General features: G+C 36.3%; 2 protein-coding genes across 5 annotated transcripts in view; one reads left to right on the top strand and one right to left on the bottom strand.

Annotated features, from left to right (window-relative positions):
* The window catches only part of LOC100930451 (E3 ubiquitin-protein ligase TRIM11), a 27,928-nt gene extending 12,449 nt beyond the window's left edge, over nt 1-15,479 (top strand). The window contains exons 6-9 of one of the 4 annotated variants that reach the window (XM_023504081.2): nt 5,294-5,469; nt 5,728-5,802; nt 8,521-8,617; nt 15,394-15,479. In XM_023504081.2, coding sequence (XP_023359849.1) covers nt 5,294-5,469; nt 5,728-5,802; nt 8,521-8,529 — 260 coding nt within the window. In that variant the 3' untranslated portion in view covers nt 8,530-8,617; nt 15,394-15,479. Of the gene's footprint in view, nt 1-5,293; nt 6,783-8,520; nt 8,618-13,047; nt 13,122-15,393 lie in introns of those variants that run through there. The other 3 variants (XM_031945897.1, XM_031945898.1, XM_023504080.2) reach the window with 3 other exon arrangements.
* On the bottom strand, nt 12,254-22,876 carry LOC100930195 (zinc finger protein 239-like). The gene is made up of 2 exons (XM_031945994.1): nt 22,312-22,876; nt 12,254-13,313 (listed from the first exon to the last, which is right to left on the bottom strand). The coding sequence occupies exon 2, from the start codon at nt 13,256-13,258 to the stop codon at nt 12,254-12,256; it is 1,005 nt and encodes a 334-aa protein (XP_031801854.1). The 5' UTR covers nt 13,259-13,313; nt 22,312-22,876.

Below are 22,876 nucleotides of genomic sequence, written 5' to 3'. Positions count from 1 at the left end.
GAGCAAATGTTTTTAGATATATTAATCTACATAAACACACAAATTTCCTTGAAAATCCAATAGAAGTATCTGGAAAGAAGTGACTGTTTTAAATTCCATTAAGCTCAAACTTATTGCTTGATTTCTTTTTGGTCTATTTATCCTCACACTTCCATTAGGTGCCATATAGAATATCCTCTAGGCATGGGAACACATGCACCTGTTGGGCTACCAGTGAAAAAGTATAGGGAGGAGACTTTACCCTTAAGTTTTGTACACCTTTAATTCACTAGATATTTTTAATGATCCTGCTTTGTGTGAAGTTTTATTCTAGGCATTGCGGTGACCAGAAGTACAAATAAGCATATAACAGACCCTTTCTGGGCTTCCTGTAGTTAGGAGGGAACATAAGACAAACACACAATGTAACTGAAAGTTTTCACATGGATGTTTATTGAATGTTAGGGCAGGGGTGAGAAAAATCACTTCTTTGTTTTTAAGCATAGAAACTTGCTCAAATCCATGTTCTGAATTTTTACCCATCTTTTTAAGTCCAACTCTCCAATGGCATTTTTCTGTGGAAGCCTTTGCTGATCTTTCAAGTCAGTGGTGACCTTTCTATCTTCAGAATTCACAGAGTACTTGTATTGTACCTTAATGCACTTTGTATGTTATTTTTTGCATTATCATTACATATACATTGTATTCTTCTGGATTGTAAGTTTAATAAAGGTAGGAACTATGTATTAGCCAAACTTTATATATCAGTACCTAGCACTATAATGGATACACAGTAGTAGTTTCTTAACTAATTTTATTTTAAAAGGGACAAACATGTTTAATCTTTACCCTACACTGCCATTTCTGGTTGGAGAGATCAGGAGGAAATTCACTGGGGAAGAACTGGTTTTCATTCTGGGTCTTAAGGAAGGATAGATATTAAGCTGGTGAGGAAGCCAATTTAGGTGGAAGCAGCAAGGTGAGAAAAGGCACTTGTAGAAGGAACTTCAGGGCATATTTAGGTTATAAACATAACAAGAAAGAGAGTAGTGAAAGATCAATCACTATTAACAAGTATACTTTTAGAGTAATTTCATGTACTTAGCACTGTGCTAAGCATTGGGATACAAACACAAAAAGACCTTCCCTATCTTCAAGAAGTTTATATTCTAATAGAAAACAACATAGAGTTGCTGTGTTGTGGAAGGGAATTTTATTCACAGTAATCATAGGATAGTGAGGTGAGATATAGAACAGTCAATTGATATGCCCTTTTTAGAAATTCTATTGATTTAGTTACTGTATTGCTGTTCTTAGAACATGAATTACAAAGTGCAGAAAAGGGGCACCCTGTGTACCCTGTGTACCCTGTGACAGGTGGATAATAGAATAGCCTAAATGGACAGATATATGGGATATGAAGGTGAAGCATTGCCTGAATTCTTGTGTCATCTAAAAAGTGGCACTTAGTTTGAATTCATTCAAAACAAAAGTTTAGACTTTTATTAGATAATGAGATTTTTGAGCAAAGCAGTTACTTGATTCAGAGATACTTTAGGAAGATTAATCTAGCAGCAATATGCAGGGTGATTGCCTATGGGAAGAAAGGTTAATTGGTAGAGGTTATTTGTAATTAAGTTGACCCCTAAAGTGAGCAGAAGACCCAAACTAGAGTGATGGCAGAGGTAGAAAGGATGCAACTGGATATGGATGAGAAGGGAAAAGATAGATTTTGGGGGGAAATTATAAGGTCAGTTTCAATGTGTTGAATTTGATTTGTTGATCTATGTGGGAATATTCAGGAGACAGAAATAATAGGATGATCAAACTCAGGAGAGAAATTGGTAGTCATCAATATAGATGTGATATTTGAAGCAATGAAAATGGCTACGATAACAAACAAGGGGAAATTAAAAATTAAGAATAACATAATGGGAAATTCTAATATTTAGAATTTAGGTAAATGAGTTAGCAAAAGAGAGAAAGAAAAAGGACTTTTAAGCGTATAGGGTGTTGGGAACCTAGGCTGAAGATTGGTTAAAAGACAAAGAGGTTTAACAGAGTAGATGAAAAAGTAGCTCCTGAATTTGGGAATTGAGAGGTCAGGGAATTGTGAGAAGGGAATGATGACAAAAACAAGATTAAAATTGTTTGGGGGATGAATCTGTAGGGAGAAAGTAGAGAAAATTGAGTAGATCATTCTTAAGAAGTTAGGCAGTAAGAAGCAAATGGAAAGAAAGAGTGAAGGTAAGAGTAGCAAGTTGGTGAGTTTTGAGTTTTTTAAAAGGCTATAGAGACTAGAAGATTCAAGGGGAAAATGGGATCGATGATATTTTTCAGTAACTTCTTACATTCAGCAGATGGGTAAATAAAACAATTAGGAAATGAGAGATTTTACCACATGAGGAAGGACAAAAAAATTAAATTTGATTTAATCTAGGGGAAAAATTATTTCAGAGACATTCTAGGATTTGTGATTTTATCAGTTGCAGTTGAAAAAAATCATTTAATTGCTAATATATACTTTCTTGTATAGAGTTGAACTTTTTGATGATTCTGGGGTTACATGTAAAATAATAGGACTGATTAAGTACCTACAAGTTTGGTATCCTTTTCAACCTCTACTGATTCCCTTAAGGACTTAATTAAGTATATCATTGCTGTCTTCTCAAAGACAACTGGTTTCCAAATTCCTTAAACTTCTCAGTTCTTTGTGAATGGATTTTTAGGTGAAACAGTGGTTCATTGATTTTGTTAGCACAGAAATGTCTTAATTTTATGTATTTAAACCCATTTTATCTTTTGTTATCCTTTTTATCTCTTGTTTGGTCATGATCTATATGTTCCAAAGATAATTCTTTACTTTTTTAATTTTTAAAAGTTTTTTTTGAAATGTTACTTCCATTGAGCAAATTAGAAAAAATAAAAATCTTTCAATTCTTCTCTAATATATCTACACAGACCATGTCTGCAAATGCATCTTTCTTAATTTTAAGTTCATCATTGCTTTCTCAGGAAGTGAATAGTACTTAAGATTTATCATTTATATTATTGATCAAAGTTGCAAAGCCTTTCAAAGTTGTCTTATAATGTTGTTATTGTATAAAGTTGTTTTCCTAGTGTTTTTCATTTTGGTTCATAGAGCTCCCTGTTTTCACAGAAATTATCCTTTTCATAATTTTTTACATTTACCTACTACAATTTGTATTGGTATTCTACAATAGAACATTTCCCTTCGTTTCTAATTCTTAGGTACCATGAAAAAAACTGCAATAAATATTTTTGTACATATGAGTCCTATTCTTTCTTTGATTTTGGGGGCCCAAGACATAGTGATATAGCTAAATTAAAAATTAGTACACAATTTAGTAATTTTCTGGTTCCAAATTGTTTTCTAGGATAGCTGGAATGGCTTTCACAGATTGACCAACAAAGCATGGGTATACCTGTTTTCCCACATATAAATTTTATCTTTTGTCATCTTTGTTAGTTATGTGTCTTCTAGGACAAATTTATTATATTTTCCCTCAGTATCTCAATGGTATATGGCAATACTTTTATTTCCTCATTTGCTTTTCCTTACATTCCAAAGTTTCCTTCAGCATTCCTTCTACCGCTGCCTTTTCTCATACTCATCTCACAAACTTTCCAATTGTTTTTATATTTTATCCTTTGTTCATATCTTTAATATATAGAAGAGGCATTCTCCTTGCTGAAGTCAACCACTCTACTTATATGATTAATCTGATCAGATCATAGAGCTAGAATGGACCTTAGAAATCATTTAGTCCAATTCCTTCTTTTTATAAATGTGGAATTGAGGCTCAGAGAGATTAAGAAGCTTGCTTGGGGCACATAGGTAGAGCTAATATTGAATATAAGTGCTCTGATTCTAAAATAAGCATACCTTCTATTAGGCTATACTGTTTATCTTCTTGCCTTTCATTTACTTGAGGATCATTCCTTCTCCCCCTCTTATTTTCATTCTTCCTTTTTCCTTGAGCTTCTTGCTCTTTTTTCTATAACCATGCCATGATCTCTTTCCTCCCCTATCCTTAAAAAAAAGCTTTACTTGACCCCAATGTCTGATCTACCATTCAACTAAAACTCTGAGGTTCATATTACTATCTTAGCTCTTATCTTCTAAAAGCAGTGACTTTTTGTTTGTCAAGTCACTACCTTGAGGGACAGCAGGTGTGAATTTTGTATAATAGTGCACTCCATGAAATACTGGGGATAGAAGTATAAAAAAGAGAAAGATAGTCTTAAGCCATTAAGGGCCTCCCAATCTAATTGGGGTATGCAAAACACAAAAGAAAGCTGAGAGAACTCTGGGAGAGAAGCCCCAAGGTAGTGCAGTCAGGTGAGAAATGAGGAAATGCTTGACCTTGACATCTTCCTTAAATAATGGTTTGAAGTTGTTACCTCCACTTTCCAATCAGAAGAACAATGATGAGGTGGAATATCAAGACTGATGATATCTTGCAGATTGAGGAGTCTCATGATCATTTTTAGTTTTTGCTCAATTATTTTTCTTCCAAGGAAGAATTCAGTGTTGGAGGGATATATCAGGAAATAACTATGGTTTTAAAAACAACCACCTTTTAGTAGCCTTGGAATAAAGTAAAAACTTCAATCCATTAAGATTCCACAAATCTTTTCAGATTTATTCTGTTATTACCTCTCTTGTTTGTATTTCAGCCAAATAGTAAGAAATTTAATACCTTTTTCTGGAACTCTATATTTTAATGCCCATCTTCTCCAAATGCTCATCATCTCCAAAATCCCAAGATTCCTTCAAGGCTCAGTTCCAGAACCACCTTCTATTTGCAGCCTTTCCTAATTCCCTACATTGTTACTGCTTCCTCATTCATAATTTTAACTTATATTCATTTATCTGTGTAGATAGCATTATTAGAGCAGAAATTAGTTTTTTGTCTTTTTATCTTCAGTGCCTCATATAGTTACTTCCATATATCACTTTTTAATGAATGTTTCTTGACTTGAATTTTGAAGAGATGATGCAGAAGGACCAATGTAATGTCCCATAAGACTTGCGTTTGAGTCTTAGTTATACTATAAATGGGGATCATACTCAATTTTTCCCCTATAAAATGGAAATTATAATACTGGCCCTCTCCCTTGCTATGGGTTGCTATGAGGAAGGAGCATTAGAATACTAACATTGTTATTGTTATCTTGTGATGCCCAATAAAAGCAGAATATTGCTGGATTGGATCCACTTACAACCTAACTCATTTTAGCTGTTCTTATGTTCTAATACCTCAGAATGGTTATTGGCTTCTCTCTACAGGAGATGTCACTCTGGATCCAGATACAGCAAATCCTGAATTGGTCCTCTCTGAAGACAGGAGAAGTGTGAGACGGGGGGATGTACGGCAAGCATTGCCTGACAGCCAGGAGAGATTTGATCCTGGTCCTTGTGTACTTGGCCGTGAAAGCTTCACTTCTGGGAGACATTATTGGGAGGTAGAGGTTGGAGAGAGGGTTAATTGGGCTCTGGGAGTTTGTAAAGAAAATGTGAATAGAAAGGAGACAGGGGAATTGTCTGCTGGCAATGGATTCTGGATCCTGGTGTTCTTTGGAAATTATTATTATTCTCCTGACCAGACCTTCATTCCACTTAGAGAGGCTCCCCGGCGAATAGGGATTTTCCTGGATCATGAGGCTGGACATATCTCATTTTATAGTGTAACTGATGGTTCTCTCTTATTCATGTTTTCACAGGTAACTTTCTCTGGAACACTCAGACCCCTGTTCTCTCCCTTATCCTGTAGCCCTATCCCTATGACCATCTGTCAGGTAATAGGAGAAACTGGGGAATCCTTTACCTCCTGATTCCTCTTGACATTTTAGTTCAATCCATCTTTTGTGATCAGAAATTCAGTGTCCTGGGAGCTTTGCAATCCTAGGTCTAATCCTTTTCCATTTGTCTTAGCAATTCAAAAAAGATTTGAAGATTGTTCAGAAAGACATCCTTTTTTGTTTTAAGATAGTGAATATGGATTTTACCACTGAGATAAGTAGTTTGGTGCCAAAACATTAAGGCTTCCAAATGTATATGTACCACACCCAAATCACTGGTTTTTCCAACCACATCCCAAGTGGTATGAGGGAAAGATTCTGAGCTAATACGATCAGGATTCTATTCCTGACTTTTCTAGAAGGTAGCTGTATGACTCTGGGACAAATTATTCTGTCTCTAGACCTTGCTATAAAATACTTACCCCAGATAATGTCTGAAATCCTCCATGCTTTTCTAATGTTCCCATTTTCACACCAAGTGTCAAAAACTGTTTTTAGGGGTAGAGAAATCTTGAAGATTTTTAGTATGAACATTAGTGTGGTCAAGACCTGGGCTACTGGTTATGTCTTTTGGGTCCAGTACTGATACAAAAATGCTTGGGTGCCTTGATTTTACCAAATCAGATCTGCCTATACCTGTAGAGAAAAGCCAAAGCAGTTAAGCTGTAGACAGACATAAACCTAAGAGACCAAGTCTCAACTGCCCCTGACCCAACTTTGACATAAATGAGTTCTCTCTCTGGCAAGTGACTTGGTACATAGTTTCCTCACATATAAGATAGAAGCATTAGATTGTTTCAAAGAATAATTTCTGCTTTAGAAGTCATTCAAGTCATCAGTAAAGATAATAGCTATATAAATAGATATTATCTTTTTAACTAAATACTATGTAAAACATTTAAATGGGGAATAAGCATTTATATAGTGGCTACTATGCACTAAGCACTTTACAATTATTTCATTTGATCCTTACAACAATCTTGTTATGTAGGTGTTGTTATCCCCATTTATTCCTTTTTTACAGTTGAGGAAACTGAAGCAGCTAGTAAGTGTTTAAGGCTGGATTTAAATTCAGGTTCTGACTTTTGGCCCTGCACTCTATCCACCATGCCACTCATCTGCTTTACATGAGTTTCTCACAACCTTTTGAGGCAGGTAGTATAAAAGGTAAAGATTATATCTTTACCTTTTACTTAAGGTAACAAGTGATTTGCTTAAGGCATCAGGCTAGTTATTGTCAGAGCTAGGACAACCAAGGTTATTTGAATAAAAAGACAATATTCTTTCAACTACACTATCTAAAGACACAAAGACTCTTTAATATAGAAAGATATATTAAGATAGAAATCCCCCAAATTATGCATAGGTTGAATATAGATTTGGTCACTAAACTCGGGCATACTATAGAAAGGACACTCCTTGAAGTGCATTCAAGAACAATTAAAAAAAAAATAACATTTACAAGTTCAACATAGGTCAAAATAGTCTGATCTAAATTTTCTATCTTCCTCTAGTGTCTTGTTTCATGCTTTGTGCATATAAAATACTTAATATATATTTTTAAATTTTTATCAATAGTTTGCTGACTTGTGAAGTTCATTTGCTCAAAGAGGATATTTTCAGTTGTCTGACTTTTGGTGGGGGGGAGGTATAGATCCTGGATTGGTTTGCTATTTCTTTCTCCAGCTTATTTTACAAATGAGGAAACTGAGGCAAATAGGATTAAAGACTTGCTCAGGGTCACACACAGTAAGTGTCTGAAACTGCATTTGGTATCAGATCTTCTTGATTCTAGGCCTAGCTGCTATAGCTGCCCACTCTATAAGAAATAATGAAAACTAAAACTAAAAGTACACATGGGAAAACAGTATTTCAGTTACACAGGCAGAAACCATTTGGGTTGCAAAGGGCAAGTAGATTATTTAGTACACTACTAAATTTTGAGGTTGATATCAAGAACTGGCCTTTCCCAATCTTTGCATCATCAGTGATAATTGAGGTTGAATAGATCATAAGTCTAGCACCAGATGGATCATAAGATTACAAATTGAGAGCTTCAAGGAAACTTAGGTCATTTAATCTAATCTCCTTATTTTACAAATAAAGCAATTGAGGCTCAAATATTGTTACAGGCCCAAGGGAACAAGTAATAAAGCGGGATGTAAATCAAAATCTTTCATTTGAAATCTAGACTTTTATACTGTGTTACAAATTTTTAGAACTTGAAGTACTCATCCAGTTCACTTAAGTGAGGCAATTGTCATGGATATGAAGTTGGTCTGATATCTTTTGTAAAGCTATGGCAATAGTGATGATGAATGTGTGCTATGGTAATAATGATGATAAATGTGTGATGTGATAGAGATAGGAACTGTTGTCCAGAGAAGTGGTTTCAAATCCCAGTGCTGCCACTAATTGAGTGATTATAGGCAGGTCATTTTATTTCTCTCGCCTCGGTTTCCTCAATTCTAAAATGTGTATTGTACTCATCAGTATTTACCAAGTCTGTAACATGGACTGGTAAAATATTTAATTCGCTACTGCAAATTCAAAATTATAAATTTATAAATTTACAACATGCAGTTCAAAATTCTGTCTTTGAAAGGGACAATGTAGAGTGATTTATTCACTGTGGTTTTTATCCTTTGACTTAGTGGAGTGGTTCAACTTCTGTCGTTTTTTTCAAACATGACTGAATTGGTCTTTGTCTCATAGAGTTCATGATCAGGTCCACACGTGAAATCCTGAAACAATTGCAACCACTTGTACTTTATAGGCACAACTTTTAAGAGCCCAGATTGACATTCATATGGTAAGACATTATAACAAGACTTTAGGGGGGGATATATATTTATTAAGTTCTTTAATAAAGAAATCTAAATCTTTTAAATCTGCCATTAGCTAAGATATTTTAAAATGTTAATGTGTTGCATGTGGTTTTTAGGTCACACAAAAATATTAACTTCTGGTATCCTAATTGTGAGACCCTTGCACAAGCTACTAAGTGTCTTATACTGCTAGAGGAGTTAAATCGTCATTGATTTTCCTGCAAAAATAACCAAATGATCAAAATAATGTTAAATGCAAGTTTTCTTTGGAGAGGTAAATAGTCTAAAGATAAATAAGAACCACTTCATGGGATATTTGCTCATCTCCCTTCACAATGCTTTTGATGAGTATAAATAAAAAACTTTATAAAGACATTTACAATTCATGTGCCAATAATCTGGTGCAGGGGACAGAACTTGGAGCTTTCCAAGTCAATATGCTTTAGTGCTCTGACTTTAACCTCTTTCTACATAAAATTTGGGGAAACTTATGAATTGGCATAGTCATTCTAAAATGTAATTTGGAACTATGCCTCAAAAAATTGTAAGCCTTTTGACCTAGAAGTATCACTGCTGGGCCCATACCCCAGAGATTTAAGAAAAAAAAAAAATTATAGATTTTCAATTCAATTCAAAATATAGCAGCTCTTTATAGTGGCAAAAAACTTGAAACTAAAGGAGTGCCTATAAATTGAAATGGCTAAACAAATTATAGTATATGAATGTAATATAATTCAGTTGTGCCATAAGAAATAACAAAAAATAGTTCCAATAAACCTGGTAAGATAGGCAAGGACTGAGACAAAAGGAAGTGATAGAACCAGAAGAATAAGTTATAACAACACTGTGAAGACAACTCAAGAATTCTAAACACAATGACCAATCAAGATTCTCCAAGATTGATGATTTTCCTATCCATCTGATAGAAGGGAAAGATTCAAGCTGAAGTATGAGATATGAAGTTTTGGAACATGACTAATGTAGGAATTTGCTTCACTTTGCAAATTATTTTTGTTTTCTTTCTGAGGGGTTAGGAAGTTGGAGGTAGGAAAGAAAATAAATGTTAATTGAGAAAATGTAAAGAATAAAAACCATATTGGAAGATATAGTTCAGGATCAAGAAATGAAAGCAGCCAAATAATGCTTAAAAGAACATTCAGAGTTTCCCATACGTCATAACATTTTTCAAGAAGAGTTATAATATACTGTACATGAGAAACCCTGTATATTCTGATCAACTTGTGAGCTCAATGATGTGGATATTCCCTCTGATATATCCATGCCTGCTTATCTTGTTTGACTTTCCAGCTTTTCATGTCTACTTTACTTGCTAGAAATCTTGTGATCTTTTGGAATACTAGTACAGCCTTTACTATGTGTCCCACCTCTTAATACCTGGTTGTGTGATCCTGTTCTTAGTATCTCAAGCAACTTGCAAGAGAAGGTGACAGTCTATAAGTAATGTAATAAAAAACCCTAATTAAATATATGTATATTCCTGGTGTAAAGTCTGTCTTTACATATTCCTATCTCACAGCCAAGCTCAGCTCAGAAAAATTGACTTTAATCTGGGAGGAGTTTGATTCCCCCATCAAAAGAGTGTTCAGGCTTTTCTTGGTTCATATCCCTACTTCATAATAGGTCTACAGGGAAAGACTTTTATAAAGCTTAAATATAAAATAACATGCATATCTAGGGTCCATCACTAAAAGGATTAAGATCCTTTCTAGAAAGTTAATTAAATGAATATAGTTGATTGCAGGTTTAGGATAGCTTCTTGCTGCAGCACAAAATAAAAAACCCCAACTTAATATATAAAAACCTCCTGAACTTAAAATAAAAAACTCATAAAAACCTAATATCTCAATAATACTTTTTTGAGAGGTAAAGAGTCCAGGAAAACATAAAGCTCTTGTACTCTTATTTCACTTTAGCCCCAGTCTACATCATCTGAGCAATAAATTGTTCAGTCATAAATCTTTAGAAATTCTTTTGTTCTTAAATTGATAAGCCTCACTTTCAACATTAGAGTAGTTTTGCCTAATTTTGAATTAAGATTCTTTCCATGTCTAAATTTCCATCTGACTCTGGCCTAAAGGATATAGCTTACCCAATCTTGGACTATAAATCCTGGTCTTTTTCCAATGCTTAGGCTAATTCTTAGGATAGTATTTCACCGTGCTATAAAGAATGAAACATCCTAAATTTTCCAGTGAACTTTAAACTATTTGTTAAAAAGCATTAAAAATAATTTTAGAAGACTATACTAGAAGGGGATTACTAAAAGAACTGAGAACCACTGCTATAAGGGATCCTGGGTCCCAAAAGAATGCATGGAGAAGAATAATAGGAAAGAAGGCTGTTGGAAAATTAGTGAGTTTGCAAAACTACTTTTGTGTATCTTATTTTATTTCATTAAAAAATTAAGAAGCATTTATTTATATTCTCTTCCACCTGCCATTTCCTCTCTTTGGGGCAGGAGTGGGGGAAAGGCAAATGAAGATATGCATAATCAAGCAAAACAAGATCCCATTGTCCATCTCTAAAAAAAATATTTCATTCTTCATTTTGAGTATCACCACTTCCTGGAATAGCAAGCTTTATTGCCATTTCTCTGGAATCATGCTTGGTTATTGACTAGAGTCAATAGTGGTCTTTGAAAGTTGTCTTTAATCTCGTTTATGTAAACTGTTCTTAGTTCTGCTCACTTTGTATCACTTCCAAAAGTCTTTCCAGGTTTCCCTAAAACTTCCTTTTAACATTTCTTATGCTAAGTATAGTATTCATTTACTATAACTTTTTCAGCAATTCCCCAACTGATGGACTACCTTACTCGACTTTCTGTCAAAGTAATTATTTTAACAAGAAAATCGAGATCTGGGTTCACATTTGAGTCTGCAGATACGTTCCTATGTGATATTGAGTAAATTGATTTACCTCCAGTTCCTTACTTATAAAAGGAAATTGGACCATATTTAATTCACAAAGCTTGTACCTAGAAATTCTTAGTGACCTGTTTGGCTCAGACTTCTTTGAAGAATTCATTACACAAGATATAGGGCAGAAAACCACAGAATAATTTTTAACAATTCCAAGTGATATAGCATAAGGGCACTATATATATATGAAATGGACCTCTACATGCATTTGTATTAGAAAACCTGCTTTTATGGTCCTCTGACTTTAAAGCAATTAAAATATTTATTTCAGAGGACTTCTGGCAAGCAGTCATCCTGGACTATGCTTTTCAAATTTCAAATTTATTTTCATTTATGTTCATTTATGTCAATGAACCTCTCCTAAGTTAGACAGGAAACTGGTTTTGGCTCCTCTGGCCTAACTCTCATAGTCTTAGCCAGCCTCTTCTCAGGGTATCAGTTTCTCATCTACTTGGATGGAAAGAGAAAATGAGGTAATAAATGAGCTAAAGGTTGATCTGCCTCATTGGTGCTGGTAAGGCTGAGGTCATGAGTTCAGCACTCGCATGCTTCACCCCCATCCTATTTAACCCTAATCCTAAATGGATGCGGCTGATCTGGCGAGGTACATGAATAGCTTATCTTCTGCTCCACTGATGGTCTATAGGAGGATCACTTGGTAAGAATAAAGGGCATGTCTCTTTATTCTAGGGATTTCTCTGAAAACTCTCTAAAATGAGTCCTCTGATGCTTCAGAAGGTAGGAGTGGTGCCCAAAGCTCTTTGCACATTTGCTGCAGCTGAAGGGTTTTTCTCCTGTGTGAGTGGTCTGGTGGATGATGAGGCCAGACCTCTGGTTGAAGCTCTTGCCACAGTCACTGCACTGGTAAGGCTTCTCACCAGTGTGCGTCCTCTGGTGTATGACCAGGTCTGACCTGCGCACATAGCTCTTTGCACAAACTGTGCACTTGAAGGGCTTTTCTTCCCAATGAGACTTCTGGTGTGTACGGAAGTTGGAACTGTCACTAAAACTCTTGCCACACTCCACACACACATAGGGCTTTTCACCTGTATGGATGCGCTGGTGGCGGATGAAGGCTGAGCTGTCATTAAAGTTCTTGTCACATATACCACATTTGTAGGGACTAGCACCTGTATGGATGCTGTGGTGTCTGGCTAACCCTGAGCTATCCCGGAATCCCTTCCCACACTCAGGGCACTTGTAGGGCTTTTCTCCAAGGTGGGTCCGCTGGTGCAGCTCCAGATGAGAGCTGCGGCCAAAGCATTTTCCACACTCTATACACTTATAAGGCCTTTCACCTGTGTGTATCCGCTGATGGCGGATAAGAGCAGAACCATCACTGAAACAACGACCACAATCCCCACATTTGTAGGGCTTTTCACCAGTGTGGGTTCTCCGATGGAGACTGAGATGAGTGTTTCTGCCAAAGCATTTTCCACAGTCCAGGCACTTAAAAGGTTTTTCCTCTGTTTCAGGTCTCTCGTGGCCAATTAATTTTCCTTGTTGGAAAGGAAAATTTGTTGGGGTGTTGGATTTACCCATTTTTCCTTCCATCAGTGGCATCTTAAATTGTTCTTCCAACTTGGGCTCTTTGGTCTCACCATCAACTCTATCCCAGTCATGAGACAGACGCTGAGTTATACCTATGTCAGATTCTGCCAAAGACCCACTGGAAGATTCTTTCATTTCTGGAACTTCTTCAAGATGCTCTCTGTACTATCTCTTTGCTGAAGTTCTAAACCTGGAGAAATGGGAAAAGAAATCAACTAAAGTCACTCTGCTGAAATTGGGTAACAAGAGGGTTAAGCTAAGGGTGAAGAAAATGATCAAGGGAATTATGCTAATTTCAACTTTGAGATTATTTGCTTCAACAATTTTTAAGACATGGTGTAAAATCTTTGTGCTAATTAGTCATTTCCTTATAATGAAGCTGGTTTATATTTAGCACATGTAAATATATTCTAAGACATAATCGGGAAGGTAAGACAGCTGGCAAAGTAATGATATGTTACATTCCCAGTTCATAACAGTGCATACCAAAATCTTTATCTAAAAATCTTACTTGAAAGTCAAGTAGGTAGTGTCCAAAGCCGGATTTGAATCCAGCTATTCCTGTTTCCATTGCTCTTAACCATTGTACCACTTGTATTGTTATTCAAGTTTCTTGTGTACATTTTCCTCAATAGCTCCTGAAGAGTGGGGACTATTAGTTATACCTATCCCTTAGAAGTGCCTGGAACATCAAATAAATATTTTAGTGAATTGACATGAACAAAGGAGAGCTAATTAGGGAAGACTTCTTGGAGGAAAATTATGAACCCATAATTGGAAGAGAGGATCAAGGATTGCTCAGGGTTGCTGCTAAGGTCAAGATCCTATTCATGGGGCAGCTAGGTGGTGCAGTGGACAGAGCACCAGCCCTGATGTCAGGAAGACCCGAGTTCAAATCTGCCCTCAGACAGAACACGTCCTAGCTGCGTGACCTTGGGCAAGTCACTTAACCCCAATTGCCTTGGGAGGGGGGAGAAATCCTATTCATTTTCACATTCACAGCCTTTTGAAACATGTACTTCACTCTAGACCCACACAAAAGCAAAGCAATATTCTAGGCCCAGAAGTACAACTGGTATTGGGCTTCAACAAGGGAGAATGATATGGGAAGGGTACAATAGTAATACTTTGGGTTCCTCTGATGAGCACTGTTCAACCACTGCCATTTATCCAACTGGGATTATCCCTTTGCCAGGGTCTAAGGAGGTCTAAGCCAGCTGCCTACTTTTTCTGCAATTAAATATTAGGAGTTTAGGAATGGGACACAGGAAGGGATACAATGTAGTTCCCAAACTCTAAATGGGGAATGGGAAGTTACTCTGCTAAGTGGTAGATCTGAATAAAGTCAGGTTTCTCCTCAATTACACCTGTAGTAGATTGGAGACTAAAGGATTTGGGAAAGAGACAGAGGCCTATTGAATGGATAAACCCCAATACCTACCTGTGCATAAATTGAAGTGGGAGAGGGATATTTTATTCACCTGAATGAACTGCCATTAAAATTCCACCCCTTACCTATGTTGAGATTGAAACCATTAAGTCTTAGGTGCCTGTTGGGCTCACTTAACATCAGTGTGAAAAGGGAAGGTTTGAAATCTCAAAAGAACTGAAAACTATTAACCATATGAAAGAATGTTCCAGTTCACCCAAATTAAAATCCTTTTTAAAACTGGAGTTTTACAAATTGGGAAAGATGATGATAGATAGATACTCAATTTAATGATGGTGGAGCTTGAATTTATAGAAAGCGGTTGTGCTAAGAAACTGATGAAAATGTATATACCTTTTAATCTACTGATTCTACTGCTAGGCATTGCCCCTAGAGAGTTGAATGATAAAAAGAAATGCCTCATATACACCAAAATATTTATAGCAATATTTCTTATAGTAGCAAAGAACAAGAAAAATAAATGTATATTTCTTCTCTTTATCCTTATTCTATATTATCCTAATGAGAACATAGTAGGCACTTAATCATTACTTGTTGACCAGTTGACTTCTATGTTCTTTTTCAACTCTGATCTTTAATATCCTTTCCCAAATACGGCCACATGCTTTTTTTCTTGTTCTTTGCCACACTAGTGGCATTCTTTCCAGACTACCTTGTATTTCCGTACTTGTATATTTCTTCTCTTTATACTTATTCTATAAGAACTATTATTATCCTAATGAGAACATAGTAGGTACTTAAGTATGTAAATACAAGGTAGTCTAGAAAGAATGCCACTAGTGATTGAAGGAATCAGGAAAAATTTCTTATTTCTTTGAAGGTGGTGCTTGAATATCATGAAAGAAGAGAGATGGAGATGAGGACATCAGTACATTCCAGGCATGAAGATGGTGAATGAAAATTCAGTCTCAGGAGGAAGCATCTTGTGAGAAGAATTAGAGAAGACTTGTATGCTAAAAATTTAATATATGGGACAGAATAATGTGCCATTGCCCAAGGTGAAAAAGATAAATTGAGGCTAATCTGTGAATGGTTTCCTACTTGTCTCTATCTCCTTTGTTAGTTTATCATTCATATTATACCTCCTAAGGGTGGGTATTCAACATTCTATCCTAGGATTTCTTTTTTCCAATGACATTAGTCCCAGCCTTTCCCCTAGACTTTAGTTTCACATAGTTGCCTATTAGACATTTCCAATCGGATATCCTAGAGGTGTTTCAAACTCCATTATGCCCAAAATTATCATTCTCCCCTCCCCCCCAATTCTAAACTACTATTTCTGTTGAAAGCACCACTATCGTTCTAACCTCCCAGATTTTTAATTTTAGCATTACTTTTGACTCTTTGTTCTCCCTCTACATAATCTATTAGTTACCAAATCTTGCTCTTTCTAACTTCTTTCACATTCAATTCTTTCAGCCCTTTAATTTAAAAGATGTGGAAACCCAAGCTGCTCTGATTTCAGAGTAATTTCTTTCCACTATATAGAGTTGCCTAATGAAGTACTACTGGGCTATAAGATACAATGAATATGATGAATATAGAGAAGCATAGGAAGACTTAAATATGATTTTAAAAGTTAAGCAAGCAGAACACAGAAAACATAAATATGACGATGTAAATGTAACTGTAGATGTAATGTAAACAGAAAGAAAAGCAACAAAAATGCTGAAACTGCATTTTGTGTACCTCAACTCTGATTTTATACAGAAGAAGTAGGGAATTATGTATATGGAACACTAATAGACTTTTGAAATCTTGGTTAGTTTTGGTGAAACTTCCTCCCTTTTTTATTTTTTTATTAAAAAGTATGGATAACTGGAAAAGAAGGGAAAAATTTTAAAATATAGGATGTAAAAACAAAGGATAACAATTTTTTTTAAAAGATGAATTTTGTTCTAAAAACAGGAAGTAAGGAAAAGAAAGGGTTAGACATGTGGAAAAGCACAATTGGCACTCTTCCACACACACCCTATCGCTGTTTACACATGGCCTAATAATCAGCTCAGTTTTTTTTTTTTTAAGCTATCATTTTATAACACTACTACTTTTTATAGATAAGATACATAGCCATTTCAGAGGTAAGACTTGACCCTGAGTTTTTCCAAGCTTCAAAGCAGGCTTTCTATTTATTTTATCATGCTATACTGTATGTGTGTATAGACAGACAGACAGACAGACACACACACACACAAAGTCTTGGGAAAAACTCTCTACATTACTTTTATCCATTTTCTTTCTATTTAAACTCACACTCTCCAAAGTTACCAATGATAAATCTGAAGTTTTTTTCTTGGTCCTCATCTTTTATTATCTTTCTTGAAGCTTTTGATACTATTGGTTACCTCCTCCTGTATGTTCTCATTCCTCAATTTATGTGACACTACTTCTCTGTATTCATATTGTTTTTTAATTGCACATGAATATTTTATGAAGCAACTATATAGAATCAGAGCATCTGGGTTCAAATCTTACCTTTTATACTTACTATTTCTGTGACATAGCTAATTGCTAGTTCTCTTTCTCTTTGTTTGATCATTGCTTCTCAGATCATTGGATTATGTGGAATATGATGTGTTCATCATATTCATTATATCTTATAGCCCAGTACTACTTCATTAGTCCCTCTTCTCCCCTTTGACCTTAATGATTTTATCAGCTCTTATTGGTTCAGTTATTTCTTTGTGATTTTCAAATATGTAAATCCATTCTAAACTCTTTCCTGAGATCTAGTCCCACATTATCAAATGCTTGTTGACATCTCCAACTGGATGTATTGTAGGCATCTCAAACTTAACATGTCCCCAAAAATAGAACTCATTGTCTTCCCCTCCTAAATCTATTTGTCCACTCAGGCACCATCATCCTTCCAGTCATCTTACATCCTAATCTTGGTGTTATTTTTGACTCTTTCTTGTCCATCAACAACCACATCCAATCAGCTGCCAAGTTTTCTAAGATTCTAACTTCAGAAATCATTTCTTGCATCTATCACCTCTTCTTTAATTGGACATCCAACTTCTAGTTTCTCCTCTCTCTAAACATCTCCATATAGTTGCCAAAGAACTTCCAAGGAATAAATTTACTAAAAAATCTTCAAAGTTGTCTAGGTTAAAAGAAAGCCAGCCCACTTTTTAGGCTTCTTTCACATTATTATCTTTCACATACTCTGCAGTGCATTTGCTGGAATAGCAAGAGCCTGAATTTGGCTCTTTCCCATGCACAGAATCTAGTTTCCTTCAAGGCTTAGAGATGCCACTTCTTATTCCTTACTACTATAATTGATTGTCAATCAAGCAATCAATATTCATTTATTATGGATGATGTGCTAAAAATTATGGATGACACTGCTAAAAACTGCTGATTCAGACATAAACATTCCCTGCCTTCACAAAGTTCACATTTTAATGACAACATGAAAATAATACACAAAGGTACTTGGAAGATAACTGGTGAGAGAAAAACACTAGCAGTTTAAGGGGTTGAGCCTCCTGCAGAAAGCACAAAGTGCTAATGAAGAAAATTTAAAAGTTAAGCAACTTGCCCAGAATCACATAGCCAAAACATGATGCTAGATCCTTTTGGCTTCAGGATAGATTCTCTAATATGTCATGCTATACTACATATGTGTGCTTATGTATTTTTTGTGTGCATTCATGTATCTGCATATACACACATACACTGTCCAATAGAAATGTAAACTCCTCAGCAATAGAAACTTTTTTTTTTTGATTCTCAGCATCTACCACAGAGATTTGCATATATTAAGTACTTAATAAATGATGTCAGTCTGATAGATACAAGATGAACAGGGATCTCCTCAAAATAGTGTCCCCAAGTCTGTCTCTTCTCATCTCCTCCACTTCAACACCTAAGGTGCTTTTCCTATTTTTTTTATCCCAAGTACAGACATTCTCAGCTATATTTTTAGTTGTTTAAATCCAATTGCAAAACTTAAAGGTTCAAAAAACTATCCCTAGCAGCAAGTTAAATGTTAGCCAAAAGGATAATTTCAGTTTTATTAATACAAGTAGTGCCTAAGAGGTTCACTGGTCTACCTGAGACACAAAAAAGGAAAATGAAACGAGAAGAGGGAGAAAGAAGGGGAAAGTTTTACAAAATAATTGCCCATTCTCTTCCCTTCCAAAATTGGAAGGGAAGAGAATGGGCAATTATTTTCATGTATGTGAATTTAGAATCTAAGTAGAAATTCTGATCTGGAGAAATTCTATTATCATAGTTCTTATGCAGAATATCTTGGTAGCAGTCCCTCTGGGTGGGATCCAGTTGTCCACATTCTTCTCCTGCTATGTAGATTGCCATGTCCTCAAAAATTTTTGGCTCCTGGAATAATGTATCTTCTCATTTTTGGTGGTTTGGGCACTTAATTCACCTTTATTCAATCTAAGGGAAATTTGCCATAGCTTAGATCATTTGTTTGTTTACTTCTCTTTGCCTTTAGAATGTATCTTTCATTAGGGGCAAAGGCACTAAGTAAAGTTATCACCAGTGTCTGTAGCAATTAAGGGCCAATGGTGAAGGTAAACTCATTTTGGTACTAAAGGTAACTTATTTTGTACAGAACGGGCCTTCACAAAAGGGAAAATTCATGGAGAAGAGAAATACACAAGTATAGCATCCAACTTGAATTGCATTTGAAAAGAACTTAGCCAGAAACATCCCAAAAATAGGATGCTCAGAATGGTGGAGCATTTTAGTGATTATACATTCTCCTATTTGCTTCTAAAAAGAGAAGGCTGGACGTGTCAGTCAATGCTCATTAGAGACCACAACCTATCTCACTTCACCTGTTTTTAGCATCTCCCTTAGCCTTCCAGTAGGTCAGTAGGGTAAATCACTACCCATACAGTGCTAACATCTTTCCATCTACCCAAGTAATGGTTCTCTAAAGATATCAATTCCCTTGAAATTCTCTACAGTGAAAGCCATTCATTCTCCCAGGATTCAAAGGGACGACATAAGGTGTCACATATTTAAAGGTATCACTTTATCTTTCCAGACAACTGTCCCACTGCACAATCTCCTTTCCTTTGAAATGGATATATTTAGAACCAAAGAGTAAATTAGAGTGCAGAGAAGCACACAATATACAGTCAACAAAACTGCCAGAATTAACAGAGTTTAGCAATAATATGGAAGGTGAGAGGTTTTTGTTTGTTTGTTTGTTTTTTAAGAATTTGGAACAAATGACAGCTCTGGGCAAACAAGTATCCTTTACTGGCCAAACCTCCACGTACTTCAGTACAGTGCTGGGCAAATAGGTAGCTCCAATCTTACAAGTGCCTAAATAAACAGGCAACCATGAACACCAGTCTCCAGCTTCATAACCCTGGGCAAATGGGCAGATGCCAGACCATCTCACAATTCAGTTTAGTGTTGCAGACATACAGAAACATCCCACCAACCCCTCAGCACACATTAGTACAGTACCAGTATTTAGGGCTTATAGTCACTGGCACAAGAAGTCTGAGACAGTGCCCCTTCCACCCAGGAGCGAGCACAGCACAAATTTAAAAGAATGTTAAAAGTAACCACTCCCCCCCCCCCAAAAAAAAAAAATAACATAGAACCTGACCATGGAATCTTATTGTAGTGACAGGGAAGATCAAAACAAAATCAGAAGAGGACAACAATGTTAAAACACCAAAGGGAAAACTAGAACTTATGGAAGAACTCAAAAAGGAACTTAAAACTAACATAAGATAGAAAAAAATTGGGAAAAGAAATGAGAATTATACAAGAGCATTATGAAAAAAAAAAGTTTGGAAAAAGAAATAACTGCTTAAAAAGTAGAACTGGCCAAATGGAAAAGAAGATACAAAAATCCAGTGAAAGCAACTCCCTCAAAAGTACAAATGGCCAAATGAAAAAGTACAAAAGTCAACTGCATAAAACCACTCCTTAAAAGTTAGAATTGGGCAAGCAGAAGTATGATTCTTTAAGAATCAATTAACAGAATGAAAAAATAGAAGAAAATGTAAAATACCTCTAGGTCAAAAACAATTGATCTAGAAAGTAGATCTAGGAGAAAATTAGAATCATTGGACTGCCTGAAAGTCATAATCAAAAGAAGGTCCTCAGCAGAATGAATACAGAGAGGCTTGGAGAGACATAGATGAACTGATGTTAAGTGACATGAGCAGAACCAGGAGATCATTATACACTTCAACAACAATACTAGATCAATTCTGGATCAATTCTGATGGAAGTGGCTATCTTGAACAATGAGAGGATCCAAATCATTTCCAATTGATTAGTAATGAACAGAACCAGCTACACCCAGTGAAAGAACACTGGGAAATGAGTGTGGACCACAACAGCATTTATACTGTTATTGTTTGCTTGCATTTTTGTTTTTCTTTCCAAGGTTATTTTTATCTTCTTTCTAAATCTGATTTTTCTTGTGAAGCAAGATAACTGTATAAATATGTATTCATATATTGTATTTAACGTATACTTTAACATATTTAACATATATGGGTCGACCTGCCACCTAGTGGAGGGAAAGAGGGGAAAAGTTGGAACAAGTTTTTGCAAGGATCAGTGTTGAAAAATTACCCATGCATATGTTTTATCAATAAAAAGCTATAATTTAAAAAAAAAAAAGAAAAAAAAAGTCTAAACACTATCTTTCAAGAAACTATCAAGGAACACTGCCCTGATATCTTAGAACTGGAGAGTAAAGTAGGCAAAATAAGAACTTTAAGGAACACTAATTATAGTCAAATTAGAGAACTATAACTTCAAGGAGAAAATACTGAACTGGTCAGAAAGAAACAATTCAGTTATTGGGGAGTCACAATCAAGAATACATAGGATTCAGCAGCTGCAACATTAAAGAATAAAGCATCATGGAACATATTTTAGAAGGGAGAGGAGCTAAGTCTATGACCAAGAATCACCTACCCTGCAAAATTAAGCATAATACTGCAAGGGGAAAAAAAAATTGTCATTCAATGAAATAGGTTTTTAAGCTTTCATAAGGCGAACAATTCTGTTCAAAATTCAATTCTGCACAAAAAATTACATCTCCAATATCAAAACCTAAGAGAAACCCCCCAAAAGGTAAAAAGGGTAAAGAAAATGAGTTAAACTGTTTAACCCTGGGCATAAGAAGACGACACCTTTAATTCTTAAAAATTATATCACAGGTAGAAGGAATATACATAGCAGATGAGGGTATAAATAATCTCTTGTTTCCCCAGGCCAAACATCTAGCCTCTAGCTCTTCTTTCAAGCCCTAATTGTCTTGAGTGAAAACCTATCGATTGTTTCCCATAAACCCTTAAATTTCGGAAGCTTTCCAACTTTTCCGTGGATCTTTAATCCCAGATCTCCAGGTTTCAGGCACTGTTCAGTCCCCACCTCCATTCCCCACATCCACCTTTGTCTCTCCAGCTCCCACGTCCGGGAGCCTGACCCTGCACTTGGCCCCAGCTCCTTCATTCATTCTCCGCCTGCGTTCCCAGCTCGTTCCTTGGCACTAAGATGTTCTCCCACTGTCCTCACCCCGCCTACTGCAGATTCCAGGCATCCCGTCTTCCTAAACCTTATTCCTTATTTCGTTCCCCATCCATATCCCGCATCCCTTAACTCAGCACCGGCTCCAGCCCCAGTCTCAACCCAGCAGCGCCGGGCCTCGTCCATCCCCGATAGGAGGCTGGGCCCGGCCCCGCCCCAGGGGGCTGGCGTTTCCATCCCCCGGATTCGGACTCACAGGCCGTGGCCCCCCAGCTGGGTTTCCACCTCTCAGCGATTCGTGATAGCGGTGTCTATTGCCTTTCTCTGGGACCCAGAAGCTCAGGGCACACCAAGGACAGCGAAAGCCGCAGCTGAGACAATGGACAGGAAGTGACCAGGCCGAAGAGGCGGGACCGCGTGCCCTGCCGCCGCGAACTTCCGGGTTCCTCTAGGACCACCTATAAGTACTGGCACCTCTCTGATCTTCTGTCATCCTGCGGAATAATTTAAGGCAGAGGAAAGATTGGGATCCTTTCAAAGTCCAGTTGTTTACTACAAATGTGAACTTGAACACGTGCATTCATTTTTCTGGGCCTCAGCTTATCTGTAAAATGAGAGGATTGTTGTATTATATGTATCTATGCATGTATGGGTGAGCTGTTTAAATTCAGAATCCCTATTATATATGTTATAAGTATTAATACACACACACACACACACACACATCACCTTTAGGTAGATTTGTATTCACTCCATGGTTTCACTCTTTCCAGCCACTTGCTCATTTCTCCTTTTCGGGACTGGTTTTCCTCAATAACCAA

The sequence above is a fragment of the Sarcophilus harrisii genome, chromosome 1 (genome assembly GCF_902635505.1).
Source record: "Sarcophilus harrisii chromosome 1, mSarHar1.11, whole genome shotgun sequence".
NCBI classification, from domain to species: Eukaryota; Metazoa; Chordata; class Mammalia; order Dasyuromorphia; family Dasyuridae; genus Sarcophilus; species Sarcophilus harrisii.
This window is presented reverse-complemented; position numbering and strand designations above follow the sequence as displayed.